At 48.2% G+C, this 25625-nt stretch overlaps 1 protein-coding gene across 1 annotated transcript in view; it reads right to left on the minus strand.

Annotated features, from left to right (window-relative positions):
- ROR1 (receptor tyrosine kinase like orphan receptor 1) overlaps window positions 1-25625 on the minus strand; it is a 150174-nt gene that overhangs the window by 45590 nt on the left and 78959 nt on the right. The window contains exon 2 of the mRNA XM_063406907.1: window positions 4630-4701. Coding sequence (XP_063262977.1) covers window positions 4630-4701 — 72 coding nt within the window. The remainder of the gene's footprint in view (window positions 1-4629; window positions 4702-25625) is intronic.

Consider the following 25625-nt stretch of genomic DNA (forward strand, 5'->3'; position numbering starts at 1 on the left):
TCTGGATCTCCAGGAAGGTCAGGACACGCAGTCCCAAACGCTGCCCCTCTCCCATCCCTCGTTTGGACCCTCCACAGTCATTTTGAGGTGTGCATCCCCGGAACACCCCAGGGGAGGGGTGCTGGAGGTGATCCTTGAAGGTCTTTGATTGTTAAGGGTAAATCCCAGCTGAACCTTCAGCTGTACAACCCTGACTCCTGCTGCCCAGCTCTGCAGGGAATGTTTGTTCCAGGGAGCACCGTGGGCCCCACAGAGCTCCAAGCCTGGGCTCAGAATCGTGGATGTCTGGAAATGGAAATGGTTCCCAAGCTCCAGGGCTTTAGACTTGTTTGCCACAGCTGATAGGCCACGGAAGGAAAAGGAAAACAGGCAAAAATTCACAGTAATGGATTTCTTGGGAAGCTGAAGGATCAGGAGGTTCTGGGAGGAGGAACCAGCAAGAGAAATGAGCTGCAGCCCTGGCCCAGCTCAGCCACAGCCAGGACACATCCCTGTGCCTCTGGAGGGGCCGCAGTGGGAATGGGGCTCTGGGAGGACCCACCGCAGGGATGAGGCTGCAGTGACAGTGACATTGTCCTGTCAGCCCTGCAGAAAGAGCAGCCATGAGGCTGAACCCTGCTCACAGCAATATTCCAAAGCTGACTCCTTCCTGGCAAAGACTCCAGTGTTATCCTTGCCTAAGGATGAAGAGATCCCAAACAACTCCTCCAGTGTAGCAGATGGAAATGGGCTCTCATTCCAATTCACACCTATTTCTCTGTAAATAAACTGACAGGGGATGGAAGGAGGAAGGAGAAGCCTCTCCTTCCATGATCTGTTTTGTGGGACAGCAGCAGCTCCATGGAGGGCTCTTCACCTTTCTAAAGGTGGGACACTGGGAGCTTTCCCAAACAAAGAGCTGGAGCAGGAGCTGGTGGTGCGAGGGGACAGACAGGGAAGGAGAAATCCAAGGAGAAACCCCAGTTCCAGTGGGGATGAGGCTTTCCCAGCCTCTTGGAGCAGTGAGCCATGGTCCCCATGGGAGATCTCCCATCTGGGGCTGCTCCAGACTCCCCCAGCCAAGAACCTGGGAGTGCAAAGCTTCACACGCTGCCTCCAGCCCCCTTCTCCCCCCAGTTTCACTTCTTTCTCCATATAGAATTAAATATTTATAGGATCATATGTTCATTTCTCTTTCTCCCTCGTGGCATTCCCTCTGCACACCATGGTTTGCTGGTAGGGAAAGAGAGAAATGCTCATAGCTAAATCTCCCCTGTTTTAAAAGTGATTATTTTTTATTTTTTATGCCCAGTTTGTTTGTTTTTTTAAGGTTTTGGTGAGAAACCACCTCCTCCCTCCCATCAATCGTTGCTTTCAACAGCTCTTCACGGGTGGCTGCGTCTCTTTTAAATTCATTTCCTGCTAAAAAGAATAAACAGGCAACTGTTTAATGCTGTCGATTTAGCTTATTTAATAGAAATTGAAACCTGAATAGGGCTCAGTTGTAAGATAATCACCGCAGAACTCACCCGGCGAGGGAAAGCACCAGATTAAGTCATTATTTCAAAATGCAGAATATTATTAACAAGCCGTTCCTCCTTCCCCAACACGGGGCACACGCTGGAGGAGGAGATGCTCATTCCCAAAGGGCAGCAGGTAGAGTCAGAGCCACTTAGAGCGGGCAGGGATTTAATTGGGGAATCGGGCTGGAAGCCACTTTGATGTGGGGAACTTCACAGGCTCTAAAATGAGTTTTACTGGGACCTCCTGGAAGACAAGTGGAGGTTTGGCTCCTTAAGATGCAAAAGAAAGGGAACCGAGCCTCATTTTCCCCTCTGAGGTTTGCAGTGCCCAGCTCAGCGGTAAATGGTTGGCAGAGGAGAAGTGGTTGACAAATTCCACAGTCAGGGTGGCTGAGGGCATCCTCAAAGATGCACAGATTTCACTCAGGAGCTGCAGCCACCGCCTTGCAGTGAGGGAATCTCAGCAGTTTGTCTTAAATTAGCAGTGCTTAATTTATAAAATGAAGGAGAATTATAAATCTCTCGGTTTTTTTTACAATAGAGCTCCAAATTGCACCTAATTACCACCTGCAAATGTATTTTGTACTATTAAAGCCTCAAAATTTGGTAATAAAACACATCAGGGCAAACTGAGTGCCTGATGCTTGTGAATTTTGGGTTCAAATCCCAAGATCCACCAGAAAAAACTGTGACAGAACATCTGGAAATATTTTTGCCACGTGGAACATTTTCCTGGTACGAGAAATGAATCTCCAGAAATCACAGAACCACACGGAATTAAATGTCAAAGGATCCCGAGGCAAATGGGGTTTATCTTGAACATCCCCTGACCCCCTTTGTTTGCTGATTTGGTCAAATCAAGAAAAATGGAGATTTTTTTCTGGATCCAGGCGGGAGCTCCCGAGGCTTTGGGGAGGAGCAGCTCTCACATGAAAGCCCCGCTGGTGCTGAGACCAGCCCAAACCCGCCCCGAACTCCTCTGTGGCAGGAGCCGCCCCTCTGACGGAGCTTTTGGGGCACAAACGCGTTTGAATCCCGTTTTAACCCCGTGTGTAAACGCGTGTTTAGGTGTGGGAGCTGCCAGCGCTCCGGAGAGGGGCCGGGAATCCCCCAGGAATGCGGGATGCAGCCCGAGCGCTGCCAATTGCCGCATTCCAGCTGGATTAAAAGCCGGGAGCCGCCTTTTACCTGTTCCTGACAATATCTCCAGCTCCAGCAGGTGCCACGGAGCTAACGCGGTTCAGTCACAGAGCGGCAGCTCTGCTTGGACCTTCCAAAGTCAAAGTTTTGCTTTCTCTGGCGTTTCTGAACTTTTGAGTGGATTTGTGGGCTTTACTTTTATTTTCTAGGCCACTTGATTATTTCCTGCTCTCCGAAAAACCAAAGAAAGCTGCCAAACAAGGAAGAAGCATGGAAAGAGCAGGTTTAGATGGGGAATCAGGAAGAATTCCTCTCCTGGATCGTGTGTCTGTGATTCTGACTAAATGTCAGCAGCAGGGAGGTGAAGAGAAGGTGCAGAGGAAAAAGATTTCAACAGCTGGATGATGAAGAGGAGTGAAGATGAGAGTCACATTTGCTAATCAGTAATGCCTCCAGAATAGAATATTTATTGTGTGTTGTACCTGTGGGGCCTGGGCAAGGTTTATGGCACAGTCCAGGCTGTGCAAACTCCTGGGAAGGAAGAGGCTCCTTTCCCTGGGACTCCCACAGGGCAGATCTCGTGGTGGCGATGGCAGTGGTGACACTGCAGGGACTGGAACAGGAGCTTGCCTCTCCCTTCAATAGAGAGTCAAGAAAGATGGAGAGAAACTTTTTACAAGGACATTTAGTGACAGGACAAGGGGGAATGGCTTCAAACTGAAAGCCAGGAGGTTTGGGGTGGATATTGGGAATAAATTCTTGGCTGGGAGGGTGGGCAGGCCCTGGCACAGGGTGCTCAGAGGGGCTGTGGGTGGGCCTGGATCTCTGGCAGTGTCCAAGGCCAGGATGGACAGGGCTTGGAGCACCCTGGGACAGTGGGAGGTGTCCCTAGGGTGGGACTGGATGGGATTTGAGGTCCCTCCCAACCCAAACCATTCCAGGATTCTGTGATCCTGCCTGGGGGAGGCACCACCTTCACTTCTCCCCAGCTGTGGGACGTTCCCTGAGCACAGCACAGCACAGAAATCCATTCTTATCCTGCTTTTCCTCGGCAATTTGCTGGGATTTGGGAATTCCCTGCTGAATGACCACAAGCTTTTGTCCCTTTCCCACCAGCCAGCACCAGCCCTTTGAATTTCATCTTCTCCACTGAGTCCTGGGTCACCAGAAAGTCCTGCTGCTTCCCTGCTGGGAAGGCAGATGTGAAAGGATCAACCTAAAGCACCCAGAATTACATATTCTCCTCATCCTTAAGCACAGAAAGCATATTTATGGATAAACATCAAACATTATGAACACATGTTCAAAAAAACATTAACAAAACACAGACAAAAACAGTTGGGAAAACCATCTGGGGCAGAACTCCACGGTGGGAAATTTCCAGCTCAGCAGTAAATGGTTGGCAAAGGAGAAGTGGTGACAAATTCCACAGTCAGGGTGGCTGAGGGCATCCTCAAAGATGCACAGATTTCACTCAGGAGCTGCAGCCACTGCCTTGCAGTGAGGGAATCTCAGCAGTTTTCCTTAAATTAGCAGTGCTTAATTTATAAAATGAAGGAGAATGATAAATCTCTCTTTTTTTTTACAATACATATCCCTTGGAGAGCTCCAAATTGCACCTAATTACCACCTGCAAATGTATTTTGTACTATTAAAGCCTCAAAATTTGGTAATAAAACACATCAGGGCAAACTGAGTGCCTGATGCTTGTGAATTTTGGGTTCAGATCCCAAGATCCACCAGAAAAAACAGTGTGACAGAACATCTTGAAATATTTTTGCCACGAGGAACATTTTCCTGGTACGAGAAATGAATCTCCAGAAATCACAGAACGACACGGAATTAAATGTCAAAGGATCCCGAGGCAAATGGGGTTTATCTTGAACATCCCCTGACCCCCTTTGTTTGCTGATTTGGTCAAATCAAGAAAAATGGAGATTTTAAAATCTCAAATCAGGTGGTTTGGGGTTTTTTTCTGCCTGCTTACCTTTATCTAATTCACTTGAGATGTTCCATGACGATGTGGGCATGAAATCAGCAACAACCGAGGAATTCACTCCTGGAAGGGGAAGAGAGAAAAACCACGAGATGCTGTTAATGCATGGGTTCTATATCATCAGGAATCGAGCTGCTGTCACAGGAATAAAATGATTTGAAGCTCTGTGCTGGCAGGCTGAGCATCTGGGCAGCAGAAGCAGCCAAGGGGGAAAGGCAGCAGGGCTGCAGTTTGTTTTGCAGTGCTGTTCACTGCAAGGCTAATTAAGCATCTTTGGGATGGACTTGACCCACCCTAAAATCTCTCCTCGGGTTTTTGAGAGGTGGAATGACTCTGCAGTGGTAGAGCTGAGGGAAACGCGGTGCTGAGAGGCTGCTGAAGGTGTCATCTGGTAATATTTACAAGATATTTGAATCCTGGAAACCCGTGTGCAGCAGAAGGGATGTGCTTGATGCACTGAAGTTAACAGGGCTCCTTGAATGAAAATTGCTGGAATCAGGCTGATCTGAGCCCCAGCAGCTGGGGAGAATCCTTAACTCTTCAGCAAAAAGCTGAATGGAGGGTTGTTTTTTTGTTTGTTTGTTTAAATAATTTTTATTTTATTTATTTATTGTTATTTATAATATTTTTATTGCTGTACTTTTATTTTAAACAGCAAATCACAGGGAGGGTTGTGTTAAGCCAGCACGTCCTGCCTCAGCCCCAGGTCATAGCAGAACATTCCCTGTATCCAAACCTCATCCAGCATCCAGGATTTGCTGTCTCCCTGCCACAGCAGATCCACACGCAGCCTGTGAGGCTGCTCAGCCACCAGGGAAGGGTTCTGGAGTCACCCCCAGGGATAAACAGGTTTTGTATGAGCTTTAGGGAGTGCTGGTGGGAAGAAGGGGTGTGCACACACCTTCCATGGCAGGGAAAGCAGAGCACATCCTCGTTCCCGGTGTCACCCAGCCCTCAGAAACCTGACCTGGAGTGGGAGGAGAGCGGTGTTGGATGGCACTGAGTACAGGAGAGGGAATGTGAAACCAAACCAAGCAGTGCTCAGGGTGCCAGTCCTGGAAAATCCACTGGGAATGAGCATCCCAGACCCCAGTGCTGCACCCTGGAGGGACCCCCAGCGCTGGGTGATCCCAGAGGTGCACAGGGAAGGCAGAGGGGATGCTGTGAGTTAGAGAACAGGAATGTTCTGAAGTGCTTTCGTTTCTCTTTGACACCATCCTTTAGCTTATTCCCAGATCCCACTCATAAAACACAGCATGCAAGGATATGCTAAGATGCTCTGCCTGTATTTGATGTGTTGGCAGCTCTCCTATTTCATTAAAAACTCACCAGAGGTTGAAAACACCAGGTCAGACAAATCCACGAGGCCCTTTGGTTCAGACACAGCCCGTGCCCTCTTCATAAATAAGGCCTGGCTTAAGAGCCCACTGGGCAGCCCTGCTTACCCAACACCCTGCCAGGCATTCCCAGTGTGAGCACGGGATTTAAGGCATTAGAGCTCCCCTGGGAGCACGTCCTGGCCTGTGCAGCCCCCAGGCAGAGCCCGCTGCTGGGGACAGGCCCTGGGCACAGGGAGGTGGCACAGCCAGCCTGGCACCCGCTGGCACCAGCTGAGATTTTGGCCCACTGCATTCATCCCTTCTCATTCTCTTTTAAAGCTGAGCTTGTCTGAGCCACACAGCCCTTACCTAACCCAAATTTTTGGGACCACGTGGCTTAAACTTGCAGGGTTGAAGGGAAAAAAAGGCAGATCCAGTGCCAATATTGCTGTCACGAGGGGTAGGTGACAAACAACAGTGGCCAAACACTGCCCGGGAGCTGCTGGGTGTCAGGCTGTGCCAGAGGTTGGGATCTTGGTTCCCTACCCCTCCTTACCCTTCCAGCTCTGCTAGCCAAGAAATGGGACAACTCCTGTGGTAAAACCCCTCCAAGAGGGGATCTGAGGTGCTGCAGCTCAGCTGGGACCAAACAGGTTCATCCCTGTGTCCACAGGCACAGCTCAAACCCACAGCGGGTTACACCTCAGTCACACACTCACCTCTGGCACCCACAAGGGATTTTCTGTAGCTGCTTTGGCTCCCCTGGAAATATTTTAGTATGAAGAGCCCACAAACCAACTGTACTCTGCCAACAGGTAACAGACATTAACCAAAATTAAACAGAAGTATTAACAACCCTGTGCCCACATGCAGCATTTGTTATTTGGAGCTCCAGAACTGACAACACAATGACCACATGCAGTATTTTGGGTTTTTATAACTCCAGAGTGTTCATATGGATGTTTTCTCAGCCAGGCTTTGAAAACATGACCAGGAATCTCACAGAGCAGACACCTCTCAGCTCATCCACAGCAGAAACCACATGAGAAGACCAAAGTTTCCCATTTGTGGAAGTTCTGCAGGCTGGTGACTGGTGATTTTCTGATGTTCCTCAAGTAAAGTTCCAAAGAAGGGCAAAGCATCCCTGTGCCCATAGTAAACATTTTATTTGATTGAAGGGAACTCACAGAGCAGCTACACCGTGTAGGAACAAACCCTCCCAGTGCAGGAAAATAAAACATCCCAGCAAAAAGGCCCAGGAGACATCCCTGAATTCCATTTCTACCTGTGATGACTCAGGATTGCTGCAGGAAAGTGAGAGTGGTGCCACCTCCCCTTGGAAAAGCTCTGGCCTAATTCCAGGGGAGTTCCCAGGCAGCCTGGGAAGGGATGAGTCAGGGATTTGCCCACAGCAGTTGGGGCACTGGAACAGACTTGCCCATTCACTGTCACCACTTCAAAATAGGGGAAAAAACCTCTGTCTAATATTAGATCACAGATTGAGAGGATTGCTGAGGTTGGGAAAGCCCTCCAAGGTCATCAGCTCCAGGCTGTGCCTGATCCCACCTTGTCACCAGCCCTGACATCCTCACTCCTTGGGAACCTCCAGGGACTGCAGCCCCTCCCAAGGCCTGACCACCCTTTCCATGAGGAATTCCCTCCTGAATCCAACCTGAGCCCTCCCCGGCACAGCTTGAGGCCGTTTCTTCTTCTCCTGGCAATACTGCAACTGAATTTTGGATGTGGGGTTTAAAAACGAATTCTTACTTCTTAAAACTTCCCTAATGCCCAGCTTTAACTTGAACAATTAGATTTGTAAGAAGAGCCAGCCCGAGAAATGTGATCAGACAGAGCCATTATCCCGTTAAGGTTGTATTTATCCATGGAATCATTCCAGATGAATGATGACTCCTCTTAACACTGGCAAGATAATTATCTGTTCCAACCTATTAAGAAACGTTGGATTTAAGTTAATGAGAAGTCACAACAGGCTGTGAAAAGCCAAGTAAAGTGTATTCAAACACACTTCCCACGGAGAAATTGGCCAAGACCTGATTTTATCACCGAATTGCACAAGTGTGGAGTCAGGCCTTGTAAAGCCTTTGTGATTAAATAAATTTCAGTGAGGTTTACAAAAAGCTGTACCTGCATTTGTAAGATCAACTAGAGAGTGTAAGTCAAAGAAAGGAGATAATTGAGATGACATCAAGCCCAGAAATAACTGAAAATTTTAGTGGGGATTAAATCTGTTGTACGGGAAAAAAGGAGAGAGCAAAATGAGTCTAGAAATGAGGATATCCTGCTTGGCAGACTCCAGAGCACGAGGAATGTGTGGGTGCTCCATGAAGGAATGGACACATCCAGTGGAAGCACGGCCTGGGATGGACTTTCTGTTGGGGCAGAGATGGAAATCCCACCCTTTTTAAGATGGAAAATAAGTCCTGTTAAAACTGCAAACAAAAAATTCAAAGTATGTTCTTCATGGGCATCCCTTGTACCCCGCCAGGGGCTCATCCATACCCCGATGCTATACCAAATTGATACAATTATTTATATAATCAGGAGTAATCTCTTTTTTCTGATAGAAAAATGAATGTGATTGCAATCCGGATCTCACTGCGGGATACCCAAAACAGCAAACAGAACAAGGAGGTGTTTGGAGAAGGAGTTAGGAGTCTGAACAACAGGACAAACGATTCCGAATTCATGTTTAACATAAGAAAAAGCTCTCCATTCGCAAGCCTCTCTCCGAGTCTGAGCAGAAAGCCTTCGCTTTGTTATCCCGTGAAGGAATTTGCCTAAGGAAGTGATAAAAGCCCAATTTCCCGAGACATTAAAAACAAGATTGGGCAAGACATGACTGCAGACACCACCGCGGAGTTATCCCACGCTGGCAGCAGGGTCAGGGCAGGACAACTTCACAGGGGGCTTAGGCACAGCTCCTTTTGGCCAAATCACCCATGAACATTTTATAGCTGCAGATCTACCAGAAACATCAACTCCCCCTTAAAAAGGGGAATAAAATCTCCAGCAAACGAACTCCTCAGCTTTCCTACTTGCATAGAACCTCAGGAAAACCGGAATGGCAGATAAAGTTATACAGACTTAGAGAAAAGCTAATTATCCTAAGTGCTCGGTGTTTTCTGCTCTTCTGCACATTCCAGACCAACACTTCATCTTTCCCTCAGTCTGGTTCCTACCTGACTGATCCCTTCCAGGATCTGCCCACAGATCTGCCTCCCGGCTGTTTTTCCTCTCGGTCCTATCTCCCTCATCTGCCTTTTCTGCCTTTTGCACTCCCTGTTCCACCGATCCTTTGTGAGCTCCGCACACGTTTCCATCTGATCTCCACAGATATTCCATTTTGCAATCAGCCTCTGCACAGCCCACCCCGGAGCTGCTGAAGGAAATTTAGACAGACTGTAATGGATACAACCCATTATTTACTAATTCTCTTGTCTGTTTAAAAATTGGCACCATCCTGATATTTCTATCACATATCTCAAATTTTGCTTATCCCCTTAATATGTTGAAGGATTTTCAGGACAACAGTCCCTCTGTCTGCATTGGAATTCTCCTCTTTCCAAAGGAGGTGGGAATTGTGAATTCTTCAATCAGCTGAATGAGGGAAAAGAGCAAGGAGGTGGGGAATATTTGAACATTTCTGCTCTTTGAGTAAGGCAGGTGTCTCTCAAGGAGAATCTTCTGCCTTTAATAGTTTGTGACACCACAGGTCAAACCCTATGGACACTAATCCTCATCCCACAGGACAAACCTTCCATGGATTATTTAAAAAAACAGCCCATGTTAAAAATATACTCCTGCAAGATGCCTCCACTTGCCATGCTCAGGTGAAGCTGCTGTAAAAAATATGTATAAAATATTCAATATTTTGAATATTGTGGAAGACAAGAGCCTGCAATTATACACAATAAAATCTGCCCCAGGACAGACCTTAGAGAGCTGTCCCTGGTGAGGAACGCTGCAGGATGGCATTTCCCCAGTTAGTTGTGCTAACTGGTTATTCCATGGCTGAAAAATAAAGGGAAAGCTGGTGCTGCCAAAACCTTGCCTGGGCAGGTGCAGAGGGTAAGGGTTTACCAGATCCCACAATCCCAGAGGCTGGAGAAGACCTGGAGGATCATCCCAGTGCCTGATGCCCACCTTGTCCCCAGCCCGGAGCTCTAAGTGCCACATCCAGGAGTCCCTTGGACACCTCCAGGGATGGGCACCCCCAAACCTCCCTGGGCAGCGCTTCCCAATCCTGCCCACCCTTTCCATGGAGAAATTCTTTCCAATTTCCTGCCTGACCTTCCCCTGGTGCTTGAGGCCATTCCCCATCCCATCCCTGTCCCCCGGCTGTCCCCTCCTGTCAGGAGCTGTGCAGAGACACAAGGTCTCCCCTGAGCCTCCTTTTCTCCAGGCTGAGCCCCCCCAGCTCCCTCAGCTGCTCCTCACAGGATTTAAATGATTCCTCCAAAGTCATCACGGTGTCCAAAATGCATTTTCTGCTCTCCAGGCTGCTCCCTGCAGCCGGGGCAGAGATGAAGTTGTGGGGTGCTAAAACCTTCAAATGGTTCATTTTGTTCCAGATGTTCAAATGTAAAACTCCTGCACGTCTACCTGTTCTTTATCTGCAGTGTTATCATTATTGACAGCCCTGGGCAGGTTCATAATTGGCATTAGATAGGGAAATTTTCAACACCAGAGAACAATTCGGGCTCGGTGGATTTCAAATACACCAGACATTAATTCCCAGCTTCAAAGGGAGACGTGCAGCGGGATGATTTCACTTAGAGCAGGACTGGAAATTGTTAGCAACTTCATTTATATCCCATCCCTTCCATCTATCAGAGCACCTCACCGCTGCTACTGGCACTTTCAGCAGCAGGACCTCTCTGCCCGGGAGCCCTTCTGAGTCTTCAGGCTCTCCAGGGCTGGAGATAAATGAAAGGATTAACCCATTTCGGATGTGCCATCAGGAGGAATCCCAGTGCTCTATTTATGGTTTCAGGACAGGGGGCCAAATCATGCACCCGACCCCTCTGCCTTCCCTTTTCCTGCAGGTCTGCTCCCTCCCATGGGAATCAGTCCCTGGGGGTTCCAATAAAACCCACCCCAAAAGGCTACAGGGGAGAGTAAAACTCCTTCTCACAAACATAATTCTTGAGATTTGCTCTGGAATCTCGAAGTCATCAGAAAATGATGTGATTGCTACGTCTGAGTCTCTGCAAACTCCTCAAATGCCTTTAGATGTTTTGGCAGCAGCCTGGTGCCTTCCTCAAGTCGGTATTTTTAGTAACTTGGTCTTTGGCTAAGGTCATATCAGTTAAAAATTGTTTTCTTCCGCGGGATCGGAGCCATCGCTTGGTAGAAGAGGTTTTTAAAGAGGCCCATTTTATATGCTAAAACCTTAATCCTAAATTTCTAATTACCGCCCTACAATTCCTTTTGATTGCGGCTATTAATTACAGATTATCATTAATGTTAGATGGATTTAGAAGTCACTGTGGAATCTGGGTGCACTTCACGTTACTCCAAATTGGGTCGTTAACAGTTCCACTTAAGAAGAGCCAAACCCCGCGCCCGGAGCAAGCCACAGCTTTAATGACAGGGAATGAAGAAAAGGAACGGCCACTTGGCCGAGGGCCAGCATTTCACGGCTCACAGTGGGGCCTTTGTGCCTCTGAGCTGGAGAAATGTGGCCACGGTGGCTTCCAGGGCACTTTGAGCAGACCTGGAGCACCACATTCCTGGGATGGCCCCGCTCAGGTGGACCCGGAATGATCCCGCGTTGTACAAACTCACAGAATGTCCGAGTTTTAATAGGAATTATTATTTGTGCTCTGCTCTGTTTGAAATATGAGGGAGGTGGGAGGAAGGTACTGGAGGAACGTGGGGTTTTCCTGACGAAAAAAAGGGGTTTTAATGGATATGGATCCAGAACCTGGTGGATCCTTGGAAGGTGGAATACTGGAAGAGGGAACAGCAGGGCTGCTGGTCAGGCAAATTTACAAAGGCTGGGAATTTGCATAATGAATGCAAATTTTCCATCTCTCCAAACCCACCTGGATTTTTTTCCATGCCCTGAGCTGCTCTGGGCATCTCAGACTGGCAGAAAGAGAGAAGAAAAGGTGGAAATGGGCCACCCAAAGACAACTGGACAACTGCAAAGACAAGGAAGCAAAAAGCTGAAGAAATCACTGGATGGGGCTTATCCAGAAGTGGATGTGACAAGAAGCAGAGGAGTCACAAAAACCCACTGGAATATCACGAGGGAATGGAGAAGGAGAAGGATGTCCTGGGGCACCGTTAAGTGAAGATTCTCCAGTGCCAGGAATGGTGAAGAAGAGTCCAGGGAGGGATGGAAGGAGCAACACCGGGGTTGTCTGGGATGAACATTTCCCTCCCAAAAGTTTCGCAGGCTCAAAAGCGCTGAGATCCCTCCAGAGCCTCCCTTGCAAAGCCCACACATCCCTGTGACTCCAGGTGATCCACAGCCCACATTCACCCACGGAACTCGCTTTCCTGAAGGCACCAGTGCCCTGCCCCTCTCCTGGCACAGGTCCCCGCTGATTTCCCTCCGCACCAGCGGAACGAGCAGCGCGTGCTCGGCACAGACGTGTTTGGAGAGGGAGGATGAGGTGGCTGGACAGGGCTCTGCTGCACCTGCTGGCTTGTCCCTGGCTTCCATCAGTGCCACTGCACTAAATCCACCCACAAAGGCTCGAAAGAAGGCAAAGGCAGCCAAGCCCAGGGAGGGCAAACAAGAAATCATTTACGTCCGCCATAAATCGCGGCACGCCGTAACTCCTCGCACCTCAGCGCTCGGGGGCCACAACCCACTGCAGAGGATGAGGAGACCAGCAAGCCACAATTAAACCCTTATAACTTGTGAAGAAAACTGCAGCAGAAGGCTGCCATGTGCAAATCCACGGGTATTTTTTCGAGCCCGATAATTATTTTTGTTGCGGCGACGAAAAACGGGCCCGTGTCAGCTGATGAATTAATGGGAGGGCCTGAAACAATTACTCCTTAAATACACAGAGGTCTCCCCAGTGTAAACACGCTCCCTTTCCTTGCAGGTCCTCGTGGTACGGGGCAGACGTTGCCCCATGACTTATTGGCTGCCCATGATGGAGCAGTAAATGCTGCCTGCCTGATGGCTGCAGCCCCATGCCTCGGATTTTACACGGCTCGACGGTGATTAATGCACAAACTGCCAACTGCAGCCAGAGGCTGGAACACAAGGCCACACTGTGAAACCTATGCTAATAGAGCACAATTTATATAAAAAAAGGGGGGAATGTAAATATTTAACCGATGCCAGAGCTGGATGCTTTGGCCAAGCTGGGACTGAGCTACATTGATTGTTCAGGAGGAACTTACACCCTAAAACCCACACAGGCCTGATCTCAGACAGGCTTGGAAGGTGCACTCAAAACTTCATTTCTTCTGCTAAAAGGCTGTTTTCTTAAATTTTGCTTCAAGTCGAGCAGATGCCACTTGTAAGAGCTGCTCAGTGTGTGTGTGGAGAGCTGGGCCCAGCTCAGGTCTCCTTTGGAGTGCTGAGAGGAGAAGTGGCAGGAGAGATCTGCATCCCCCAGAGACCAACGCCAAACCAAGGCCCTCCAGCTAATTTGTGTTTATTAGCAGCCCCAGGAGAGGGCAGGGGCTCGGGGAGGTGAAGATTGAGCTCCCTTCTCATAGCTCTGGGTTGGGTTTCAGTCACAGCACAGGCTGTCCTTGTCCTGCCCCTTGTCCTGCCCCTTGTCCTGCCCTCGTGGCACTTCTGATCCAGGCTGTCCTCAGGCAGCCAACAAAAGCAATTATGCAGGTAATTAGTCTGCACAAAAGGTTTACATCAATGCTTCAGAGGTTTCTTTTTAATCCCTTCACTGATGGAAGGAGTTAATTGATTTAGCCACAGTTAGAACTTATTTACTGTAAGAAAGGTTCCTAAATCCAAGGTTCAGCAGGACCTGCTGGATTCAGGTACTCATTAACATCAAGAGAAATTAAATCCAAATTTATTTTCACTGCTGCTTTTGGGGACATCTGAAGTTTCCTCAGTGGCTGAAGCATGGTCCTGCACTGCATTCCCCATGATTTCCAAGGATATTCCAGGGAATCCCATCCCATCCCAGGCATGCTGAGCTCAGCACTGCGAGCCTAACAACAGCCACCAAATCCAAAGGTTTGACAAAATCAGTCTCCCGAATTCTTGCAACAATCCTGCACTGCCCAAAGCTCAGCCAGGGCTGTTCCTGTCGGTGCAAAAGAGCCACTTCTGAAAAACACAATTAAGACGTCGCGAGCCTTCACCTTAATTGCACCCAGCAGCACAAACGTCTGTGGGCTTCGTGACCCCGTAATGGTTCTGCCACAAAAACCCAGCCCACAGTCTCTAAAAGTTAACAGCCTGTACAATGGAAAATCAACAGGAGCAGGGCAGAGTCGGCTTGTGCAGCCCTAACTGCTCCAGCAGCCGCGGAAGCCTCACGGAAGGATAAACCACTGATGATTTTTTTATTAGCTCAACAAACAAGAAGCTCAGCATTTGGTGCGGTGCTACTGCAGAGCCACAGGGATTAGGTTTCAAAGCCGTGGCAACTGCCATGCTTTAAGGAACTCGTTAGGCTGGAAATGGATATAGGCTCCCTCTGGAAGGCAAGGCAATCCAAATAAACACGCTGAGAACGGCAGCACATCCAGATGAACTTCCAGGGGACCCCCTGGTCCTTCCCCAGGAGCAAAACCCACAGCAGTGCCAGGGGTTAGGAATTTCCAGGGGAACCCCTGTTCCTGCCCAAGGAGCAAAACCCAGAGCAGTGCTAGGGGTTAGGAATTTCCAGGGGAACCCCTGTTCCTGCCCAAGGAGCAAAACCCAGAGCAGTGCCAGGGGTTAGGAATTTCCAGGGGAACCCCTGTTCCTGCCCCAGGAGCAAAGCCCACAGCAGTGCCAGGGTTTATGGAGTTCCAGGGGACCCCCTGTTCCTCCCCCAGGAGCAAAACCCAGAGCAGTGCCAGGATTTACAAGATTCCACGATTCCCTGTTCTCTCCCTGGGGAGCAAAGCCCACAGCAGCACCAGGGATTAGGAATTTCCAGGGCATCCTCTGTTCTCTTCCCCATAAGCAAAGCCCAGAGCAGTGCCAGGGGTTAGGAACTTCCAGGGGACCCCTGTTCCTCCCCCAGGAGCAAAACCCACAGCAGTGCCAGGGTTTACAAGATTCCATGATCCACTGTTCTCTCTCCCTGAGGAGCCAAGCCCAGAGCAGTGCCAGGGGTTAGGAACTTCCAGGGGACCCCCTGTTCCTCTCCCAGGAGCAAAGTTCAGAGCAGTGCCAGAGTTCAGGAATTTCCAGGGGACCCCTTGTTCCTCTCCCAGGAGCAAAGTTCAGAGCAGTGCCAGAGTTCAGGAATTTCCAGGGGACTCCTGTTCCTCCCCCAGGAGCCAAGCCCAGAACAGTGCCAGGATTTAGGAATTTCCAGGGGACCCCTGTTCCTCTCCCAGGAGCCAAGCCCAGAGCAGTGCCAGGATTTAGGAATTTCCAGGGGACCCCTGTTCCTCCCCCAGGAGCCAAGCCCAGAACAGTGCCAGGATTTAGGAATTTCCAGGGGACCCCTGTTCCTCCCCCAGGAGCCAAGCCCCCAGCAGTGCCAGGATTTTCGTGGCTGTCCCAGTCCTTGCTCTCCAGGCCAAAGGAGAGCAGCAATCTCAAGCTCAGCAGTGATCAGAGCGAGCGGCTGCCAAAGTGAGCCCGGCCTAGGGATGGGGCTGAGCTCAAATGCTCACACACTCATTCCAGGGCTCCATCCCACTGCTGCCTCATTCCCATCCCTCAGCTCTGGGAGCGTCCAGGAAGATTCTGCACGGACTATTTACAGGGCAAGGAAAACACAGCTTCCCTTGGAAGGCTCCGGAGCAAACATGACACCGGGAAATGGAGATGGTGGAATGGCCTGGAGAATTCTCCCTCATTTCCTAGGGAATATTTACAGCCCGCTCCTCCAGCTTTTCTCCACTCATCTGTAACGAGTTCCCAAACTGCTCCTTGTGGTCAAGCCAGATTTTTGTGCTGTTTGGCTTTTCAGGTTTCCCAAAGTTCATTCCCAGGTCCTTTCCCCACACTGCCAGGAGCTTCAGGCTCTGCTTTGCCCCACTCACCATCGTGTGCAAAACCCCATTTTACTAAAACAGAAAATCCTGACAGACGGAGGATGGACAGAGACCTTTCCCAAGTGCAGTTCTGATCTTTTGAGGGAGAATTTTTGGGAGGATTCCTGCCTGAGAGATACAGAGCACTGATTGCACAAAGTCTAAACACTCCATCAGTGATAGGAGAAATATGTTGGAAATATTCATTTTTCATTCTGGCAATTCCCTTATCATGTTCAGGATTCTGGTCAAATATCACAATCTAACACCTGTTTAATTTAAATAAAAGTGCTGAAGTAACCAAACTCCTTTCCTTGTGGCATTAAAAGACTAAAATCTTCCCACTGTTTAACACATGGATGTTGGAGAGATATTTGAACCTAATCCAGATTTTATTGAGATACTTAGAAAATCCAGCATCAGTTAATGATTTTGGATGCTGTTTCAGGTTTGTGCATGTCTTTAATCCTCCTGAAGCACAGCACTGCCAAGCTGTGTATTTTCTCACCCAAATTCCCAAATTAATTAACTCTGACAGGGGGTTTGTGTGCTGCTGTTACCCACAGTGTTTATATAAAACCAGGGACAGCAAATCAGAGCATTACAGTAATCTTTAAAAAAATAGCTTTTAAAGACTCAGTAGGGGCGTAAGAGAAGAGATTTAAACCAAAAGTGAGCAGGTTTAGATTAAAAATTAGGGAGAAATTGTTACCTGTGAGGGTGGTGAGGCTCTGGCATGGTTTTCCCAGAGCAGCTGTGGCTGCTCCATCCCTGGCAGTGCCCAAGGCCAGGCTGGAACAACCTGGGACAGTGGAAGGTGTCCCTGCCCATGGCAGGGGTGGAACAGGATGAACTTTAAGGCCTCTTCCAACCCAAACCTGTCTGAGATTCTTTGATTTTTTCACCCCCTGCCATGGGCAGGAACCCCTTCCACTATCCCAGGTTGCTCCAAGCCCTTTAAAACTTGGCTTTGGACACTTCCAGGGATGAGAATCCACAACCTGTCAGAAACATTCTCAATTTATGCCAAAGGCAGGGTGACAAACACCTGCAGTAGGAGCCATGTTCACCAAAAGATGTGTTTAAAGCAGGATCCCACAGGGAGGAATATCCTGGGTAAAGGGATCAAATTATTCCTGCCACATCCAGGCCACTGGGATGGCCCAAAGCACATCCCATCTCTCAATGCAAACACAAACTGCAAATACAAATCATGCAGAATGTGTTTTTCACCCCATTTCTCAGCAGATTGGCTCCTGTTTGGAATGCCTGGGCCGGGCATGCTGAGGGTGGGAATCCTCAGGAGTTCCCTCCAAACCACAGAGCAAACCGTGCCCTGTGATTTTGGTTTCCTTGCATTACTGCCCTGGAGCTCTGGGAGCATCTGATCCCTACCCAAACACACTCCCCCAGACACAGAGCACACAGAGCTGAGCACGGCCAGCCTGGGGCTGGCACACGGAATCCCCAGACAGCACAGCCCAAACACCTCACCCTGAGCATGCCCTGTGCTCACTGAGAAGCAATTCCTGTGCCCAGAAGCTCTCACTGCTGAGAAAGAGATTTTTACTATCACAGCTTTGCTGCTAAAATTAATTAAAATTAATTAAAATTAATTTTAAAAAAAGGAGTTATTGCACCAACTTTATCCAGATGTACCTGAGCCCTCCAAAGACATTGTCAGCCTGGAGTTTTAGTCACCTGCAGTGTCATATCCAGAGCAATAAATGTAATTGTTATTCATTGTCAGCAATGAACAGAACCTCTGTTATACTCTTCCAGGATGGAATTAGTTGTTAAACATATTTGGGCAGTTTTACACTGATGCAAAGCTGAGCACAGGGATGTAAACGAGGAAGAATTTTTGCAGTGGGGTGTGTGAATCCAAGAAATCAATCTGGAAATAAGTGATATGAGCTGACAGAGCTGCTGGCTGTGCCAGCAAAACCAGTTTCCCATGACCCCTGGACATTGCCCTTCCCAGTCTGACCTTCCAAGAAAACTCAAACTCCTCTGAACACTTTACTGTGTTTAAACAGACCCTGAGAAATGGAATCAGAGATTTCCTGCCCACGTTGTATCAGCCCAAAGATGAACTCTTACTTGCCAGGAATGGGAGGGGATGGAAGTGGGGAATGGAATGAGGCACCTGTAAATTCTCCAGCCTCCATCTGCCCCTTGCAAGGCTCTCCCTGTGTGTCTGAAGCTCTTTAAGTGTTGAAGAGGAAGAGAAATGCTCTCTACTCGCTGCATTTCCACAGTGTGGAACACAAACAGCAGCACCTTAAAGAACTAAAAGCTGATCTCTTTACCTGGCCAGCCTCCAGACATGAGGAGGCCAGGAAAAATAAACCCAGCTTTTCTGATTTCTTCTTCTGATTTCTTTTCAACCTCCTGGGGCCAGGGCCAGCTCTGGGGACAGTGCCACCAGCTCTCCCCCTGGAGCTCCTGTCCATATCCATGTGGTGCCTCTCAGTTCTGGGAGGGTTCCCACTGTGGTTAAGGGAGTTCTGACCAACAGCCACAAATCCAGGAGTGCCCCAAGCTTTCAGATTTGGCTCCCTGAGTGCCACTGTCCCTGAGTGCCACCATCCCTGAGTGCCACCGTCCCTGAGTGCCACCGTCCCTGAGTGCCACCGTCCCTGGGTGCCACCGTCCCTGAGTGCCACTGTCCCTGGGTGCCACCATCCCTGAGTGCCACCGTCCCTGAGTGCCACCGTCCCTGAGTGCCACTGTCCCTGAGTGCCACCATCCCTGAGTGCCACCGTCCCTGAGTGCCACTGTCCCTGAGTGCCACCGTCCCTGAGTGCCACCATCCCTGAGTTCCACTGTCCCTGAGTGCCACCGTCCCTGAGTGCCACCATCCCTGAGTGCCACCGTCCCTGAGTGCCACCGTCCCTGAGTGCCACCATTCCTGAGTGCCACTGTCCCTGGGTGCCACTGTCCCAGCCTTTGTGCCCGGCCCAGCTCCACTGGATAAACCCTGAGCTGCAGACACAGGAGTCCTGGCAATCTCGGTTTGTGTTTATGGCAAGCAGTGCAGGTGGGTTTACATTTCAAATAAATAAATAAATGCAAAACCACTTCAGAACCCTTGGAAGTCAGCGGAGAGCAGCGTGGTGGGATTGGCCTCTCCTGTGCTGGTTCAGAAGAAAGTCCTGAGGGTCACTGTGATGGGAAAGAGCCAGGCTGGACACAGGCCAGGAGATTCCCTGCCCTGAGTGATTAAACTTGGAGCAAAACCAACAGACAGCGAGAGAAAAGAGGAATTTTCCCAGGGACGTGTTTGATTTGAGCAGGGATTTCTCCTCAGCAATTAACTCTTAGCAACAAATTGATATTTGTGTGTCCCCTGCCCTGACTGCAGCCCCATGCAAGGGAGTGTCTGGGGGCACTGGGATCAAACAGCCCTCGAGGAATGTGCTGGAACTGTGACTGTTTCAATTATCACTGGTGATGCTGCTGCCTTTATTCTGTGCAGAGTCAAACAGAGCTCCGGGGAGAGCAGTGTGGTTTTTCAAGAGGCACTTGGGCTCCCATTGAAGCCTCCCAGAAAAGCTGCCACTGAATTAGGAAATGCTGAGAGCTGCACAAGTGCAGGAGAAGTGCCTTACAGAGCTATTAGCTCACAACTGCTCTACAAGCTACAAGCAAGGAAAATAAAGGCAGCAAAGAAAAAGCAAAGAAAGGCACAGAAATGTTTGAAAGCCCTTCCAAACCATCACAGGCTGACAGCCTGCAGCCCCTTTCATCTGCTGCAGGCCACTTCAGCAGGCTCCAGGATTTAATTAAATGGAATGTTTATTTACACAGCTCGGGAGAGGGGCTCGGCAGCCACCAGAGCCACCTCACTGAGGTTTATGGGCTGAAAGGGTTGGAGTTTGGCAGACTGTGACATAAAATAAGGGCAGGATTGCTGGAATTCCGAGTGCTCCGGGCTGGGGGCGTGGGCCAGAACCACGACTTTGACTGACTCTTGGCTGGGAATCTTCTGGAACATCAAGAACCTCCTGCTGTGGCCTGAGAGACACAGAAGAACCATGGGAGAGAATCCCAGCAGGGCCCACTGGGCCAGAGGGGCTGATCCCCCTGCGGAGTTTGTGGGGAGGGGAATGGGATGAGATGGGATGGGGTGGGATGGGATGGAATGGAATGGAATGGGATGGAATGGAATGGGATGGAATGGAATGGAATGGAATGGAATGGGATGGGATGGGATGGGATGGGATGGGATGGGATGGGATGGGATGGGATGGGATGGGATGGGATGGGATGGGATGGGATGGGATGGAATGGAATGGAATGGAATGGAATGAGATGGGATGGGATGGAATGGAATGGAATGGAATGGGATGGAATGGGATGGAATGGAATGGAATGGAATGGAATGGAATGGAATGGAATGGAAGGGAATGGAATGGAATGAGATGGGATGGAATGGAATGGAATGGGATGGGATGGGATGGGATGGAATGGGATGGGATGGAATGGAATGGAATGGAATGAGATGGGATGGAATGGAATGGAATGGAATGGAATGGAATGGAATGGAATGGAATGGAATGGAATGGAATGGAATGGAATGGAATGGAATGGAATGAGATGGGATGGAATGGAATGGAATGGAATGGAATGGAATGGAATGGAATGGAATGGAATGGAATGGAATGGGATGGAATCCAAGGCCATGGAGTTTGCTGGTGGCACCTGGATAAACTGCAGAGTTTTTGAGCTCCTCCGAGCAGCTCAGCCCCACCAAACACGGAGCACAGGAGTTGCTCAATCCCAGGATTTGCTTTGGCACGGGGCGAGGACGCCGTGGCACCGCTCGTGTGTACTCAGCAGTTTTAGAATCCCAGGATTTCTCCTGGAGATCCAATAAGAGCTCTCGGCGCAGCTTCTGGCTGGCTACAAAGCAGACAAATGAGGAAAATTAAGACTTTTGTTTTCACTGGGCTGTCAGTTCACGTTTAGCAGCGGGGCTCGAGTTCCCTCGCCGAGGGTGCTCTGCTCCATCCTGGTTATTACGTGAAAAATGACACAGGGTGCTGGGATTCCAGCAGAAACTCAGCCCTACTGACCTTTTATTCACAAGCATTTGTATTCCTCCAAAGGTGAATGTGGAAGCAGTGAAGGGGCTCTCCCTTCAGACAACTTAATATTGAGTATTTGAGCAGCAGCCCAAATTCATTTATCCATTTAAAGATTCTCCTTTCATTGCCTCAGGTGGAGGGAGCTGTGATTCAAAGGGCTGCTCTCCACTAAACCTGGCTTTAAGGATGGACCCCGAGGATGCCCATGGTTATACCCAGGCTAAAGGAGGCCCAGGGTTTATCCAAAAAGGAGCAGAATTGGTGCTTTATTTCACTGATTCCTTCACTCAGCTCTGACAGGAGAAAAATCTGGCACTGCTGCAGAAATATCTGACATTCTTTGCTGTCCAGAATACAGAAAAGAAGGATGGATTTAAGGAAATCATTCTAAACCCAGGGAGCTGCTGCACAAGGACAATTATTGTTGTACAACAGCAATTATTGGCTATTTCCTCGTGCTCATCTTCACCCTACACGAGCAAATTCCTCAAGCAGAAGCAGACACTGGAGCAAAGGTTTTGTGTCTCTTTTCCACGCCCTGCTGGAGCAGAGTCAGCTGGTGGCACAGAGAGGGGGGATCTGTAATGAAGAATTCTTTAAGTGGCATGGTGCAGGCTCTGGAAAACCCTACACAGAGTTTTTTTTGTTGGAAAAGGTCAGGGAAAAAAAAAAAAAAAAAAGAGCAAGCTAATCCTTGAAAAATAATCTTCCAAAAAAACAGAGCAGCCTCTGGAGAAGGGATCAGCACCGAGTTTGGAGGGAGCACCAGGGACAGGCTGAGAATGATCCTTTCTTTTAATTCTTTCTTTATTAATCACTGACTTTCGGACTTTGGGAGTGATGAAAATGGCAAATACCCCCAGAAATAAAGGAGAATGGTACTTAGGGGGAAATGGAAATGAGGCCCACAGCAAAATGGTAATTTTAGCAAAATATCAGCCCGTCATCTGTGTTGAGGAGTTGTGACCCTGGTTTTGTGTCAGCAGCTCTCACATGAAGAGAATTTCACCTTAAAATAACCTTCCACAGCCCCACAGTCTTCTGAGATCTGATTTTACAACCCCTTACTAACACAGGCTGTTGGAATATGTATTTGAAATCCTGGGAAGGTAAATCCGTGTTTCCACCCTGTTTTCCTATTGCACATTTCTGCACATTCACAAACACGGTGAGTGATACAAAGAATCTGCAGAAAACCGGCAACTGCTGGTGAGTCCAAAGAGAGGGGGAAAAACCCAATTAAAACAAGGTCAAAATTGGATTGATAACTGCAGATCTAAACAAAAAAACCAACCTGCAAACCAGATCATGCAACTTCTGTGCCAAATGCCTCATTTTGGAAGGAAATCAGCACTGACTGCTGAAAACCCTGCACGGTCCAAGCCCCAAGCGAGCTCCAGAGATATCTGGCACCCTGATTCCCCAGCAGGGAAGATTTATAACCTCCCTTTGTAATTGCCCCCTTGGAGCAGAGCCTGTTTTGAACCCCTCCTAATGAGCTGGTTTGGGGCTGGAATTCTCCTAACGCCGGCTGGCAAACGTTGGAAGTGAAAATCTTCAAGAGTGTTCAATTTTTAAAAGATTTACTGGGAACATAATAGCAAATATGGTTGGAATCAGGAGCCAAAGGGGTTTTATTCCAGCCTGGAGAGAGCAAGCAGTCTGTTGTTCCTTACATCTGGAACAGTAGTAATCTATTCCTTAAGCCCGAGCAATCAAATTACTCTAATTTTCTGTTGTCTTGGCTTGAATAAATATTTTCAAGACAAGTTATGTTAAAAATATGCACACTGTGCTGACTGCACAGTGAAATGTGCTTAACATCTGTGCTGCACTTTAGATGGAAAGGTATCCCAATGGAAAGGGACTGCAGAGAAATCACTCCCTTTCCACTGCAATTAATAACCCACTAAAGAATAACTAGTGGACAAAATAGGGGAATTTAAATGAATGATAGAGAAATGGTTATATAAATAAAATATACAGAACTAGGGAGAAAATGTGTATAGGAATAGGGGGGAAATTAAGGAAAAATTAGACTTGAAGGGAGGCTGGAATTCCTGTGGCAGCTGCACAGGAATAAATCTCAAAGGGGTGGTGGGCTGAAAATAAGAATTTTCCATCATTTCATGGGATCCAGCTCTGGCTGGGCTGATTGGGCAACTGGGGGAAAAAAAGGAAAAAATTTAAGGGGTTTTCTGCCTCTGGAATCCCCTCACAGCATTTGCAGGTCTCACTCTCCATGTGAAGAAGGGATTTGGGTTTTTAGGAAAAAAATGGAAAATTGGGACTTTCTCATTGCGCTACCAAGAACTGAAAACTTCTGAGACGTTGAGTGAAAAAGAACAAGGGTCAATAATTATAATTAATATTCAATGAGAATTAATTCTGGCCAAAAGCAGCAGGAAGGAAATGCAGTAAGAAATGCTCCCACTTTTCTTGCACAGGCTGCAAGGCTCTGACCCTGAGCACCTCCAAGGGCAGGGGATGAGGGGCAAACCCTGTCAGATTTGGGATCAAAGCCCCATGTGCTTCTCATTTTCCCTCTCTGCACCAGGGACGGGCTGACAGGCGTTTCTAAAACTGCAGCAGCACTGCCAGACTGGAACAGGTCACTAAAAGAGAAGTTATTCTTCATTTCCAAGGCCCCACTTACATTCCAACGGAAGGAAGAAATTGAAGGCACTTAACTCTTTTTCTCTAAAGCAGTTTTTCCCTCCCATTACGTCTTCCTGCAATATTAGGACACGGGGAATGGATCTGGGATGAAGATCTTTTTCAAAGAATTGCCTTCTGCCGTTTTTCATCTGCAGAAGTCAAGACTTGGAATGGTTTTCCTCTAATGGGCAGTGCCTGGTGGAGAGGGAGGCTCTGGGTTGGAATGCAGATGTGCACATCTGTAGGTGTTTATTCCTGCTGCTCAGGTTTAAAAAAATAAAAGAGTTGATGGTCTCCCCTCAACTTAAAATCTTAAAACTGGTTTAAAGTGTTGGCATTTTGAAAGCCTTTGTCCTCCCCTGCTCTCCCATTCAGATGTTTGAACTCCCACCACAATTCCAAGCTCCTTCCTACAAACACAAAGGTGGCTTTGCTGTCAACTTCTGGACCAGAATTCCAGCAAAACACTGGGAAATTCAAAATACCCCTGGAGCTGGGACCCTTCTCACTGGAGTCTTTGCTGCTGTTCACATTCCCGGTGCCTCCACGCCGGAGCAGAGGGAGGGGAGGGCGTGAGGAAAGCCCAGAGCTGCAGTTTGCTCTGTGCTTTGAAGAGAGAATTATGTCTGCTGAGATAGAGAGTAATTGATGTTGAAAATGCACCAATAAATTAATATCACAGCAAAGCCGAATCCCGGGATTTATGGGAACGCAATCCAGGCCGTTTGGTAAACAGATCTGAAGTGCAGACGACCGGGGAGGATAAGGAATACAGGAGCTTGGGCTGCTTCCAGCTGAGCAGATTAATGTCAATATTTAAGAAAGCTCCAGAGAAAAGGGGAAAAAAAAAATTCAGCCATCTGAATTTGTGTTGTGGCGGGGCTGGAGGATTATCCCAGCAGCAGAATTCCCCTGCTGCTCTGGCTGTGCTGGAGCCCCTCAGGCAGGGAAGGGTCTCTCTTTGGGAAGAGCGAGGCTGGAGGTGCTCGACTTTGGCATTTCCAGAGGCTGGAGTGGCCATCCCAGAGATTATTGCCTAAATCAGGTTGTGCTGAGAGATGAGAGGACAGAGCACTGAACCCAATTTCAGCAGTCTGGGCACGGCTTGGGCGAGTTTCAAGGTTTTGATGAAAGCCAAAGGGGTTCCCACATCCCAGTTTTCCAGTGGCTGTCGTGTGGATTCCTGCATTTATCCCAGGTTCCTTCAGTTCCTGGGGCTCCAGACTGACTTCAGCTTTTCAACATGGAGTATTTTATTTTATTTTATTTTATTTTATTTTATTTTATTTTATTTTATTTTATTTTATTTTATTTTATTTTATTTTATTTTATTTTATTTTATTTTATTTTATTTTATTTTATTCTATTCTATTCTATTCTATTCTATTCTATTCTATTCTATTCTATTACACAGTTTCATACCCTGTTCCACAATGTGTGGAAAGGATTAAAAGTTTCTACATGAACCTATTTAGACAATATTTAAACTCCCTTTAAAAACCTTCTGAATTTCTCAAATATTTCATTTCTCCTTTCTTAAGCCTTTCTGCTCTTTGAAACACACCACAGCTTTGAAAGAAGCTGTCTATAATTTCATTTTTCTGCTTTTATTTTGCTAATATCTTTATTTTTTTGGGCCTGAGCTGAGCTAATTCTCTGTAACTGATCTGGGTATCATTTAACTCCTGTGGCTGTAAACTTTCCCCCTTAAGACAATTTTAAAATTATATTTCTAATCCTCTTATCTCACCCCTTT

This window comes from Prinia subflava, chromosome 10, assembly GCF_021018805.1.
Source record: "Prinia subflava isolate CZ2003 ecotype Zambia chromosome 10, Cam_Psub_1.2, whole genome shotgun sequence".
Classification (NCBI taxonomy): Eukaryota; Metazoa; Chordata; class Aves; order Passeriformes; family Cisticolidae; genus Prinia; species Prinia subflava.